This window comes from Chelonoidis abingdonii, chromosome 10 (genome assembly GCF_003597395.2).
Source record: "Chelonoidis abingdonii isolate Lonesome George chromosome 10, CheloAbing_2.0, whole genome shotgun sequence".
Taxonomy (NCBI): Eukaryota; Metazoa; Chordata; order Testudines; family Testudinidae; genus Chelonoidis; species Chelonoidis abingdonii.
The window spans coordinates 78,688,224-78,699,902 of NC_133778.1; the positions used below are offsets into that span (position 1 = coordinate 78,688,224).

At 60.9% G+C, this 11,679-nt stretch overlaps 1 protein-coding gene across 8 annotated transcripts in view; it reads right to left on the bottom strand.

Annotated features, from left to right (window-relative positions):
- Nucleotides 1–10,040, bottom strand: part of TNS1 (tensin 1) — a 296,511-nt gene extending 286,471 nt beyond the window's left edge. For all 8 annotated transcript variants that reach the window (XM_032764412.2, XM_075070329.1, XM_075070328.1 and 5 more), the window contains exon 1: nt 9,945–10,040. In XM_032764412.2, the coding sequence (XP_032620303.1) occupies nt 9,945–10,025 (81 nt within the window). In that variant the 5' untranslated portion in view covers nt 10,026–10,040. The remainder of the gene's footprint in view (nt 1–9,944) is intronic.
- Nucleotides 10,041–11,679: the final 1,639 nt, after the last annotated feature.

Genomic DNA, 11,679 nt, shown 5'->3' on the forward strand with positions numbered 1-11,679 from the left:
GGATGCTGAATGCTCCAAGGAGAGACCCAGGAGGTGAAGACGTGTGAGCTTCTTGCCCTGAACAAGTCTGCTCCAAGGGAGAGGAGGCTCCCCAAAGTCCTGCCTGGCTTTGTGGGGAGCAGTTCCAGAGCATCGCCTGGGGACTCCGTGACACAGGGCACCGGAGACATCCAGCTTCAAGCCCTGCCTGGAGCGAGCAGAGCTGGGACAGGAACCTGGGTGCCCACGGAGAGCCTGGCTGTAGATGGTGAGGGGGTGACAGCTCCTGCCTCCTGCCCCAGCACAGAAACGAACAATAATCTCAGCAATGGGAACAACATGGAAATCTTGTGTTTCGGCCTGGCCGATCCCGGCCAACCCCTAGCCGACCCTGGCTAACCCCCGGCCTGAGCCGGGCCCGGCCGATCCCGGCTACCACCCTGGGGACTGACTTGGCTGCAGGGTGAAGCGAGCTGGATCAGCAAACAGCCCCCGCTTGCAGAGAGAAGTTGCGGCCTGGGCTGTTTATTTAAGCCGGCCTGAAGAGTGAGGCATTGTCAGGGCGATCAACCCAGCGTCTGGATCCCAGGTCCTCCAGCCACCCCACGGCCACCCTGCAGCCAGCCTGCGAGCCGCCCCCCCGCCCAGCATGCCCACACACCCTCCCCATGCCCAGGTCGCTGAGCCATGCCCGACCTCAGATTGGGCCCTCCCCAGCGCCTGCCCTGCGATCCACCAGGCAGAGGAGGGACCTGCAAATCCCTGCTCCAGCCCAGGTTCTGCAGCATCCCCGACTCCCTGGGGCAGGTGCCCAGCGTGGGCACAGACACCCCTGCCAGCCTGTCTGACCCCTAGGAAGGGAGGGGGTAGAGCAGGCTGTAGGCCTGGGGGCTGAGACCCCCTTCACGTGCTGGTCACTAGGGGGCAGGGCCAAGAGCTGATGCCAGCTGGCGGGTCTCAGGCTGGCTTGACAAAGACCTGGCTGGGATGATTTAGTTGGGGTTGGTCCTGCTTTGAACAGGGGGCTGGACTAGATGATTCAGTCTGGTCCCCTCGCGGGCAGGCAGAGAGGAGATGCCAAGGACTCACTGGGCCCCCCCAAGGCTGGACTCTCCCCTAGAAGGGGCCTGGCAGAAGCTGGCCCCACGGCTCCCTCTCTGGGGATGCAGAGCATCACCCTCAGGGGTGCCCGGCACAGCCCTGGAACTGCCTCCATCTAGGAGCTGGCACCCGGCCTCGCCCAGGGAACCAGGCAGGGCCAGAGCAACGCTGCCCTCCACCAGCAGACCCGGCTCAGGCCTCGGCCATAGGGACAGGCCAGGTGCCGAGGGGACAGTAAACCAGACTCTCGGGCAGACGGGTCAGATCACGCAGCCCTTCCTCGGATGCAGAACCGGGCACCAGGGACCCATCCGCCCCCATGTGCCGTGGGGCGCTGAGCCCTATCCCAGGAGGCAGCTCAGACTCTCTACAGGGTCAGAGGGCGCTGGAGGTGGATGTGGTTATGATCCACCACCACTCCCGGAGCTCGGGCCAGCTCAAGGTGCCGATCCAGGGACGTCAGCCCTGCGTATGGGGCCAGGTTAGGAACCGGCCACCCAGCGCCTGTTCCTGCTCATCGCGTTCCCGTCCCCTCTCGTTCCCGCCCTCCCCGGACTCTAACAAGGGCCAGCTGCTTGCAGCTGCCTCCAAGGAACATCCCAAACCTCAATCTCCAACCCCCTGGCCAGCCTCCCTCGGGGCCCCAAAGGGGATCGTTCACAGAGGCCGAGCAGGGGTGAGCTCCGCACCTTCCCCAGCTGGGTCACATGAGTATCCCGGGGCAGCTGAAGCAGCCAATTGCCACCGAAGCCAGGAGACGGCACTGGGGGATTTACTCTGCCAAGCGACCTGGCTACCAGGAGTCCCCCATCCTCTCCTCCCCGCTGGGGAAAGTCATTAAACCAAACAAAATCCACCCATTCCTGACAACCAAAGCCCTAATTAGACTAGTAATGCCCACCAGTGCCAGGCCAGGCCCCATCATAGGCGGGCATCAGTGCTGGGGGATGCGCTCTCTCTTCTCCAGTGGCAATGAGTTCCACAGTCCGAGACAGGCCTGTCTCCTGCACTCAGCAGCTCCCCTACTGGGTGAGAGTGTCCCTGCCCCAGGGGGAGGCTGAGGAAGGAGGCATCTCTCAGGACTGATCCCACGGGGTGAGCTGTACGGCGGGACAGAGACCTTGCATGGGGCTCTGCCTCATTCGGGAGCCAGGGCAGGGGTGGGACGCCCGCTCCCAGCACCACATGTTGCTGAACTGATGGGCTGCTGCTTGTGGAGCTGCTGGAGCTCTCTCCGGGCACCATGGCCTGGCCTGGGAGGGACAGGGACAGGCGCAGGCAGCTGGCCAGGTGCGGAAAGGAGGGGGCGTTCCTTGGGCACTGATAGCACGGAGGAGCCTGGGTGCTCTTTGCCAGGTGAGCGCTGGCTGAGAGGCATCTGGAGACCACCTGCCAGAGGACAGCACCGTGCCCATAGCCCCTCCCTACTAGCCCAGAGCATGACACGGCTGCATCTCTGGGCATTATCCACCCCGTGCCGAGCTGCGTGGGTGGCCAGGCCTCGGAGCTCCCAGGAACACGCTCTTTCCATCTCAGCTAGGTGTGGAGACGCGGAGAGCCAGCAGGTGAGCCCCGGCCCGCACTCTGGCTCCCCACAGCTGCCAGGGACCGGACCAACTGTGCACGCAACCCGGATGCGGAGCTCAGGCCCCCTCGGGCAGGGGAGAAGGGCAGGAGCACCTGGGCAGTAAAGCTGCGGCGAGGAAGGCCCTGTGTGACTATGGGCACATCCTTGCCTCGCTCTGTGCCTCAGTTTCCCCAACTGTGCAATGGGGCCGACAGCACTGCCCTGCCTCACGCGGTGGGGAGCTGGAAAGATAAATACAGCAGAGAGGGCGAGGCTGATGACGGACCCAAGCGCAGCCCAAAGACTTCTCGCCACGGTGCCCTCTGCACAACCCTCGGGGGCCACCCAAGTGGGCTCCCTCGAGCAGCTGCTTCCTGGGCCCCCAGGGGACGGGGACACACTCCTATTCAGAGCTCGGGCATGCCCAGCGCATACGGGAACAGCCTGCACCCGCCCCAGCCAAATGTGAGCTGCTTCCTAATCAGTGGGGGGTACCCCCCTCCCCGCAGCAGGAGCGTGGGGCGTTTGAGATCTTCCCATGCAGCTTAACTCCCACCCCTCCTCCTGGGATCCAGACACAAAACAAGCCCCCAGCAGAGACGGGGCGGGAGAGGGGGATTAGCTTGTTTGTTTCCAGCCCGGCTCCTCTCCCTCCGGCGCGGGGCCCAGCCCGGGCTGGTGGGCCTGGAAGGACCGAGGGGGCTCTCGTGCAGAAGGGGGCATGAGGACAGCCCCTACAGTCGCATCCTGGCAGGGATAGCAGCCCAGTGCTGCCATCATGGGACAGGCATGGCCCCGGGTGAGGCGAGCCCCACCTGCCGTCCACCCCGCCCAGGGGCCCTGCTCAGCCCCCCGTGGGAAAAGCAAACTAGCTTCACATCACCCAAGCAGGTGGGGCGGGGGCGGGCAGTGCCTGCTCCCGTCCCCAACTGGATGCACAAGCTACACCTGCATCTCACAGCTGCCAGGTTCTGGGCAGCTCCAGGTATGGTCTTTATGCAAATGAACCTGTGGGCTAATTTACATGTAAAAACTCATTTGCATGCACCCCACTCTTCCAGCTCCCTGGGCAGGCATTGGCCTCCCTGGCAGCCCTGGGACTGGGGCTCGCCCACAGCACCAAGCGCCACCCCCAGGCTGCATTCGGCCCTGAAAACAGCCTGCTGGAAACCAGCACCAATGCTCCCGGCACGGGCACCGCAGGATCCGGATCGGTCACGTGGCATCAGTTGGGCTCCCCCATTCTGGGGCAGCTAGATGGGCAGCGCTCTGGAGCCAGGGCTGTCTCTTGTTACTGCCATGCACAAGGAAGCCCCCAACTTCAGACAACAGCCCCCCCATCTCAGATAGGTCCCTGCAGTGCCAAGCATAACAGGATCCCCCCGACCTTAGATGGAGTCTGTGCAACCCTGGGGCCCCCCCGATCTGAGCCGGGACCTCTAGGTGCTCCCACCATACACCTAAAAGCCATTACCTGGTTAGGCAGCCGGTGCTATTTCATCCCAGCAGCCTTCCTGGATGCCCTGGGCCCTGCAAACAGTGAAAGCCCCAGGCCAGGGCTCTGGGCTTGGCGAGGAGGGACCCCGATCCCCCCTTCCACTGGCTGAGCAGCTTGGCTGAACAAGGGTCTCCGAGCCCCCTGTGCCCGATGAGTCCCGGCGTCTCCACTCAGTGACAGAGGCCTGGCATCTCTAACTCTGGCGTCCACACTGAGCGGCGGGGGGCAAGTTTGCCTCTTGACCTCGTCAATTACCCTGTGGCCCCGTGCCCTCGCCCCTTGGGAGCACGCAGAGAGCTGAGCTGGGGGTCTACGAGATGTTCCCTTACTGGGGGGAGGAGGCAGGAGCCCAGCACAGGCTCCCCCGGCCTCACTGGACCCAAACCTGGCTTGGGCATGGCTCTGCGCTCAGGGGTGGGAGGCTGGGCAGGAAAGAGACAGGGCCTCTGGGCCTGGTAGCTCAGGAGCCAGCCCAGTGCCCCACAGCTGCCCAATCAGCAGCATCATGGCAGCTTAATTGCTGTCTAATTAGCCGTGATTATCCTCATTCTGCTCCCGGCAGCAGCAAACAGCAAAGGGCTCTGCAACCCACAGAACAAGTCCCGGCACCAGGAGATGGAAGCCAGGGATTCCCCACCCCAAGTTTGACATGACGACCCACCCCCCCGCATGGTGCACCCGGTGCCCGCACCTCCAGGCATCGCCAGCAGCCCCTTGTGTGGAGGCAGGGAGCCAGGGACCACCCAAGACCACCTCAACTCAAGGGTCTAGGCAGTTTTGCACATTCAAGACCTCATGGTGGTTTTTTTGTAGGACAAGGTATTCTATATACCCTAGTAATCAGCCCAGCAATTCCGGTCTGCCTCCCTGAATCCCCCATGCAGTTTTGACTGTTCTTCCTCAGTTCCTACCCTACTGTCGCACAGTGTTGTCGTGTGCTGTTCAAAAGCTGCCGTGCTCCACCCCAGAGGCGGCTGCCTTTTAGAGACAGGTGAAGCAATGGCCACAAAGCGGAACAGAAATTGAGGAGAGTGGCAAAAGCTTCTCCTGTGGTAGGGCCTGAGCAGCAAAGGCTGCCAATGAATTAGGATCGGAACAAGGGCTGCGCTTCCCTGTGATTTCTGCCTAGGCAGAGCCAGGGAGAGGGGCTGGGGGGAGAAAGGAGGTGGCTTTTAAAGCGATCAGAACGGCTGCAAATGACCGGGCAGCAGTAACGGCACAGCTCAGAACCGGCCATAGGGCTGCGGGAGGTCGTGCAAGCATTAGGCCATGTTTGGGTGAGGAAGGAATTAGGGGGCTGGCAGGATGCAGAAGGCTGCAAATGATGCGCCCTGGGGCACAGGCCATTCGCCAGCCTGCACCGGAGAGAAGCCCCACTGGGCACACACTCAAATTAGCTGCTTAGGCGGAATTGGCTGAGCCCCGCCAGTGGCATTCAGAGAAGCCAGAATACAGGGCCATTCAGGGTGATCTCGCAGGGCCAGTCTCCCCTCGCTCGGGGACGCAACAGGCAGCCTGCAGCCGTGCACCTCTGCGAGCAATTCCAGGGCCGCAAGCTTTCCAAGCCAACCCCAGCCTCTCTCCGCTCCCTCCCGCTGCGTTGATCACAGGCAGAGCTAGGGCAGGAAAATTCTGTCAAAGGGAACCGTCAGTCCGTCCCTCCGCACTAGAGAGGACAGTCCTGGGGTGCGTGGGGGGGGGGGTCCATGGGTGCCAGCCAGCTGGAGGGGATGATCCCCAATCAGTGTGTGCACAGCGTGGGCGGGGGAGGTCTCTGCTACCCCCTGTTGGAGGGAACAGCCCTGATCTGTGTGTGTGTCCATGTGTCCCTGCTGCAGGGGATGTCCCGGCTTGTGTGCGCACAGGCTCCAACAGCCAGACTCAGCTGGTTCACATTTAAAAAAGGTCTTTTGCTTCCTCTTGTCCCACCTGCCTCCTCTGCCCACATTATCCCGCAGACACACTGACGGTCAAACAAGGGGCACGCTCTGCTCTCCAGCCCCATGGGGAATCACCCCCCCCACCCCCACATACACCAACTGTATTGACCGCAGCAACACTCATCACACCAATAAGCCACTGAATTGACTCACAGGGCTCCCAGCCAACAGCCTGGCATCATACAGGGTTGGAGGAGAAAGACGTTGCCCCAAAACAAGATGATCATGCACTTCTGCCCTGGGGCATCGTCCCATCTCTTCGCTGGGACACCGTCTGTGCACTAGACAACAAGTGTCAACCACCGATCACTGCCCCAGGGTGCAGAGGGCCTCCGAGGCCCCACTGTCCCTTCCCGGCTCTAGGAGGCACCAGCCCTCCTCACTTTCCCTCTTCTTGAGCTAAGCCACAACACGGCCAAAGCAAACCAAAAATCAACTCACTGGCCATAGCAGAGCGCATTGCTCCTTTCCCATGATGCACTGGGAAGTGAAGCCCCCTGCAAGGAACTTGGCTGGAGGAGCACAGGGTGCAGGAGGGATGAGTTTGGAGGAGGCACCAGGCAGTCAGTCTGAGTGCACATGGCTGGAATGCCAGCAGCAATCGCAGCATCTCTGTCAATGGTTCTGTTAAGTTTCACAGGCCTGGAGTCCTCTCCCATTATTACCCATTACATGGAACAGGAGGAAAGGTGTTAATCTAGCTAATCCCAGTGCTGGGGTCTCCTCCAGGCATCTAGCTCTCAGCTGCCCCATCACTGCCCTCATCCACATGGATGCTCTCTGCTTCTTGCCAGGCGAGCACAGCCGTCCGCCCGCGTGCCCCCAATGCCGCAAGCTGTCACGCTAGGTATTGTTTCTAATTGCTTAAGATAAGGTGGCACAAAGCAAAGCCAGGCCTTGGCTGCAGGTGACTCACTACTAGATAAGCCAGGAAAGGGACAGCATCAAAGTCCCTGCACTGGAAGACGAAAGGTGACCTTGCTAAACTCCCTCCTCTCCACCCATGCCCCAAAACATCAACACAACAGCCTCCCGGACGGGAAAAAGCAAAGGGAGAATTGTGAAAAGATAAAGTGAGTAGCAGAACCAAAAATAGAACCCAGGGTCCCAACTTCCCGTCTTTTATTCTGACCATTAAAAAGCACTCCACCCCAGATCCAGCCATACGTGGAAGGGCGGGGGGGCATTGATAGCAACACCTCTGAATGAGCCATTATGACATGCAGACAACTGATAAGGGAAGCTAAAGGTATTGGCTAGTTGGGTTAAAGATAATAATGAGAATGTGTGATTTCAATCTATCAAGAACAAAAGAACCTAGCTGTGGTCTAGGTTGGAGACTAGAGCAGGATGGTAGAATTGTCCCTAATAATACAGACAAGGCAGAAGTGTTCAGTAACTATTTTTGTGATGTATTTTGGAAGGAAGCTGCTCCCTTCTACTTTTTACCACTCTCCCACTGCTTTAAATCCTGCTTGACATTTTCAAAGATCCAGAAAACAGGCTGTCCCAGCCAAAGAGAGCCCCTGAGATCAGGGATCTGTGGACGGCCAAGCTTAGCTGCAGTGAGGCTGGCTGGGATAGTGGCTAAGGCAGTCAGGACACCTGGGTTCTACTCTTCGCTCTGCAACTAGCTCTGTTGGGTGATCTCGGGGAAGTGCCCCTTTCCCCTCCACCCTCCGTCTTTCTGTTCAAGCTCTGTGCGGCAGGGACTGTCTCTCCTTTGGCCTGCACCTGGCACAATGGAGGTTCTATTGTTGGCTGCCTCAGAAACGCAGATCACACAGGCCAACTTTTCCCAGGCTTCAGCTCACTCAGCTGTCAAACGGCTCGAAGAAGATTTTGTCCTTCCCCACGGGAGAGGCAGGGTTGGACCCCAAAGCACTCAGCGAGGCCACGGGTTGTGCTGCGAACCCACAGCCACTCGGATCCTGCCCCAGCCCGCGTGCATCTCCTCGCTAGCAAGGGAGGTCCTCGAGAACCCGCCAAAACCCCAGCGCACCCAGAGATGGACCCGCCCACCAGCTCCAATGAGCCCTGCAAGGGGGCGACAGTGGAAGGGATGGGGGTCCCAACACAGGCAACACCCCAGAAAGAGAGAGATCCAGGAGACAGAACTCACTAAGAGCTGCCTACCCCGGCACTGGTGCCCAGCTTCCCCTCTCAGAGATGGCCTGGCATCCTCTGCGCCCCAGCTCAACCCCGAAGAAGCGCCTAGACCGGTGCAAAGAGCTCTCCCCTCCCTCGCCAGCCCTGACGTCAGCAGCAGATTATTCATTAGCTCATTAAAGAGGCGGCTGGGGGAAGAAAGCTCCAACCCCCATTCTAGCTGCAGATCTCTGCTGTCATGTCCCTGATTCTCCTACACTTCCCCCCCTCGCCCCCCAGTTATCCCTGGACCGTGACCACTTCCAAATCCACCTGCCCCAGCTGCTGGTTCCTACCCCTGAGGTTAGAACAGCTCCCAGCCTGGCTGGGGACTGGCCCGGGTAGGTCTGGCTGAGGGGAGCTTCCCCGGCCCCTCCTGGCTCTGCCAGCCCAGGACCCCCCCAAAAGCATTTCCACAGCAGCAGGGCCATGATGCTACCAAGGGGGGTTACTGGAGGGCCCAGGCCGAGGGGCTCTGGGAAGGATGGGGCGCTTGTCATGCAGCTGTCTCACCAGTGGCATGAGTGGGGCTCTCGCTGGAGGATGGGGCCGCTCTAGGGTGGCAGAGGAAGGCAGGGGCTGCCGGGGCCAATGGAAGAGACACAGAGCAGAGCTGTGGGGCAGGGACTCTCCGGTGGGTCTGGGGCCATGGCCAGGCTCCCGGGCCCATCAGCAATAAAACAAGAATAAAACAGCAAAAAACCTGCCCCCCTGCCCCCCATGGCCCTTCATAACCCTGGGTGTGTCCCCCCCCAGATCTGCACACACCAGCTCAGCTCCACAGTGGGATCTGATCCCATCCCCCCCCCCAGCAACCAGTCACCCTGCCATCCCCTGCTGTCTGTGGCATTGGGACGGGGGGGGGGGGGACTATCCCTCCTCCAGCCCCCTACAGCACACCGAGAGACAGACACCCCCCACACCGGGGGACACCTTCCCTCCACCCTGTCTCAGCTTCCTGGGCCCGACCCTGCGAGGTGCTGAGCTCCCTCCAAGGTTGTGGGGACAGAAGGAAAGAGCAGGGACCCCCAAGGGGAACAACACCCCCTCCTCCTGAAATGCAAAATCAGGTGCCCAAAAAAGTGATGCTGGAGCAGTTAGCAAAGGAGTGGAGAAAAGACAAGAGCGGCCAGGCCCAGCCCAAGACTCTCCCTCCCGTCCCCAGCCGGGCTAGCTGACTAGCAGCCCAGGTAGCCACATGCTCCCTGAGAGCTTCAAGAATTTCCACACAAAGCAGCCTCCAGAGGAACCCCCTTCTCAGGTCAGTGCTGCTATCCCCCCACCCCCACCCCCCTTGCCAGTCGGGGCTGCAGACACTTGTAACCAACCCTTGGCAATCAATCCATGCACTGGCGTGAGCAATGGGGATAATAGAAACAGCCCCCCCCACCCCTCTCCAGCTGCCCTGCCGGGAACTTCAGTCCAAGAGACCATAAATCAACCCAGCCTAGGCCGTGGGCTCAGCCCCCACCAATGGGAAGCATGTCCCGTCTCCTCGTTCGCCAGCTGGTGACTGTACAGTGTAGGCGGGGGAGGAGGACAGACAGGGATTTCCTTACTCCCCCCCCCCGAAGTGGTTGCAGCATTGCCAGTTTAGTAGTTTGCCAGCACCCCTGTCAATTCAACACTCCCCCCCCCCCTCGAATTTCATGCCCGGGGAAGGCTCTGGGAAGGGCCTGTCCCCAGGCAAGGTCGCACGGCTTCCACCTACCCAGAGCATGCAGGACAAGCAAACCCAGGTCATCCTGTCACCGGTTCGGGCCCCCGGCAGGCTCAGCGAGACCGACGGCATGGCAGCCCCGGGCACGGGGCAGCGGTGGGGCAGCTGGGCCAGACCCGCCGGAGGAGATGCCAGCCCATCTCTCCGGCAGGCAGCATCCGAGTGTGTGTCTCGGCCGCTCACTAGTCCCTGCCTCCTTCCCCCGTCACTCCAGCTTTTTTCTTCTTGGGTCAGTTCCTTCGCCTCCGAGGAGGAGGCGGTGCCTGGAGGAAAACCCTGCCAGGCGCCTACAAAATCCTCCCCCGGCCACACAGCCTGGCCCTTTTTTAAAGAACCCAAGCGCCCGGATTTCCCCAGGCATCTGCCAGCCCCATCTCCCTGCTGGCACCCCAGGGAGGGGGAAAACTGCCCCCAGCAGGGCACTCCCCTCTCCACCTGCCCCACCTTGGACCTGCCAAAGCCTCCTTCACTTTGCAGGGCCAGGAGCCTGTTCCCAGCTCAGTCCCCCAGCATGTTGGCTGTGGCCCAGCTCGGCGCTGGGAGAGATTCATTTCCAGGCTGTCGGCAAAGCGCAGACTGCTGGGTTTCAACGGGTCATTTCCCGGCTCCCTCCCCCCTTGGAAAAAGTTAGGAGGGGGGTAAAAAGATGCCAGCCTGAGACCAAGGTCCCCCCTGTGCCCCTGGAACAAGGGCAGACTTTGAGCTGGCCACAGCACGCAGCCCCCACCCAGGGCCTTGGGGGACGAGTCTCTGCAGCCGTCCAACCCTTGGTCGCTCAGTGGGACTGGCAAGAGAAGCAGTACCAGCTGGGTGGAGGTCGGGGGACGTGGGCACTACTCCAGTGGGCCCAAGCAGCCATCAGATGAGAACCCGCTTTGGAACGGGCCACCTGGCGATGAGAGATGGCTGGGTCCCCTCAGTGCCAGCCCCCCGTGCTAGCCAGCCGCTCACCCTGCATAGCTGGGCACGGACAAAATGGGCCTGTTGCACTTCTCCTATTTCTGCCCAGCTCAGAGCCCCAAAGCCAAAGGACACAAACCTCTGGGGGCCACAGGATCCCCGCCGTGACAGGCAGAGCCCTGAAAAAGCCAAGGGCAGCGCCAGCCAGGCCGGGACCCCGGCCCCCCTAGTCCAGCAAAGCCAGGCACCATTCTCTGGCAGCACAGGGCTCCGGCCAACAACCAGTTCCTGCGCGTCCCAACCAGCTACGTGCCCGGCTCCCCCAAACCAGGCCCTCACCAGGAACAGCTTCGCCCTGGAAGCGCGTTTTCCTCCAAGGTCCAAGCCAACATTTGGTTCCCATTTCCTTCCACCAACACACCCGCGTTCGCTCCCATCCAATTTCCACATGTGCCTGGGCCCGGAGAAGCAGAGGGGCGGGGGCCAGCGGCTCTCAATGAAAGGAGAGGGGAGGGGGAAGGAGGAAGCCGTTTGGAGTTAAATGCTGCAAAGGTCGGCCCTTTCCTGCAGTCCAGGGGTGGTGGGAGCTGGGGGACTCAGACTCATAGACTTTAAGGTCAGAAGGGACCATTATGATCATCTAGTCTGACCTCCTGCACAATGCAGGCCACACAATCTCACCCATCCACTTCTATAACAAACTCCTAACCTATGTTTGAGTTATTGAAGTCCTCAAGCTGCAGAGAACCCTCCAGCAAGTGACCCAGGCCCCATGCTGCAGAGGAAGGTGAAAAACCTCCAGGGCCTCTGCCAATCTTCCCTGGAG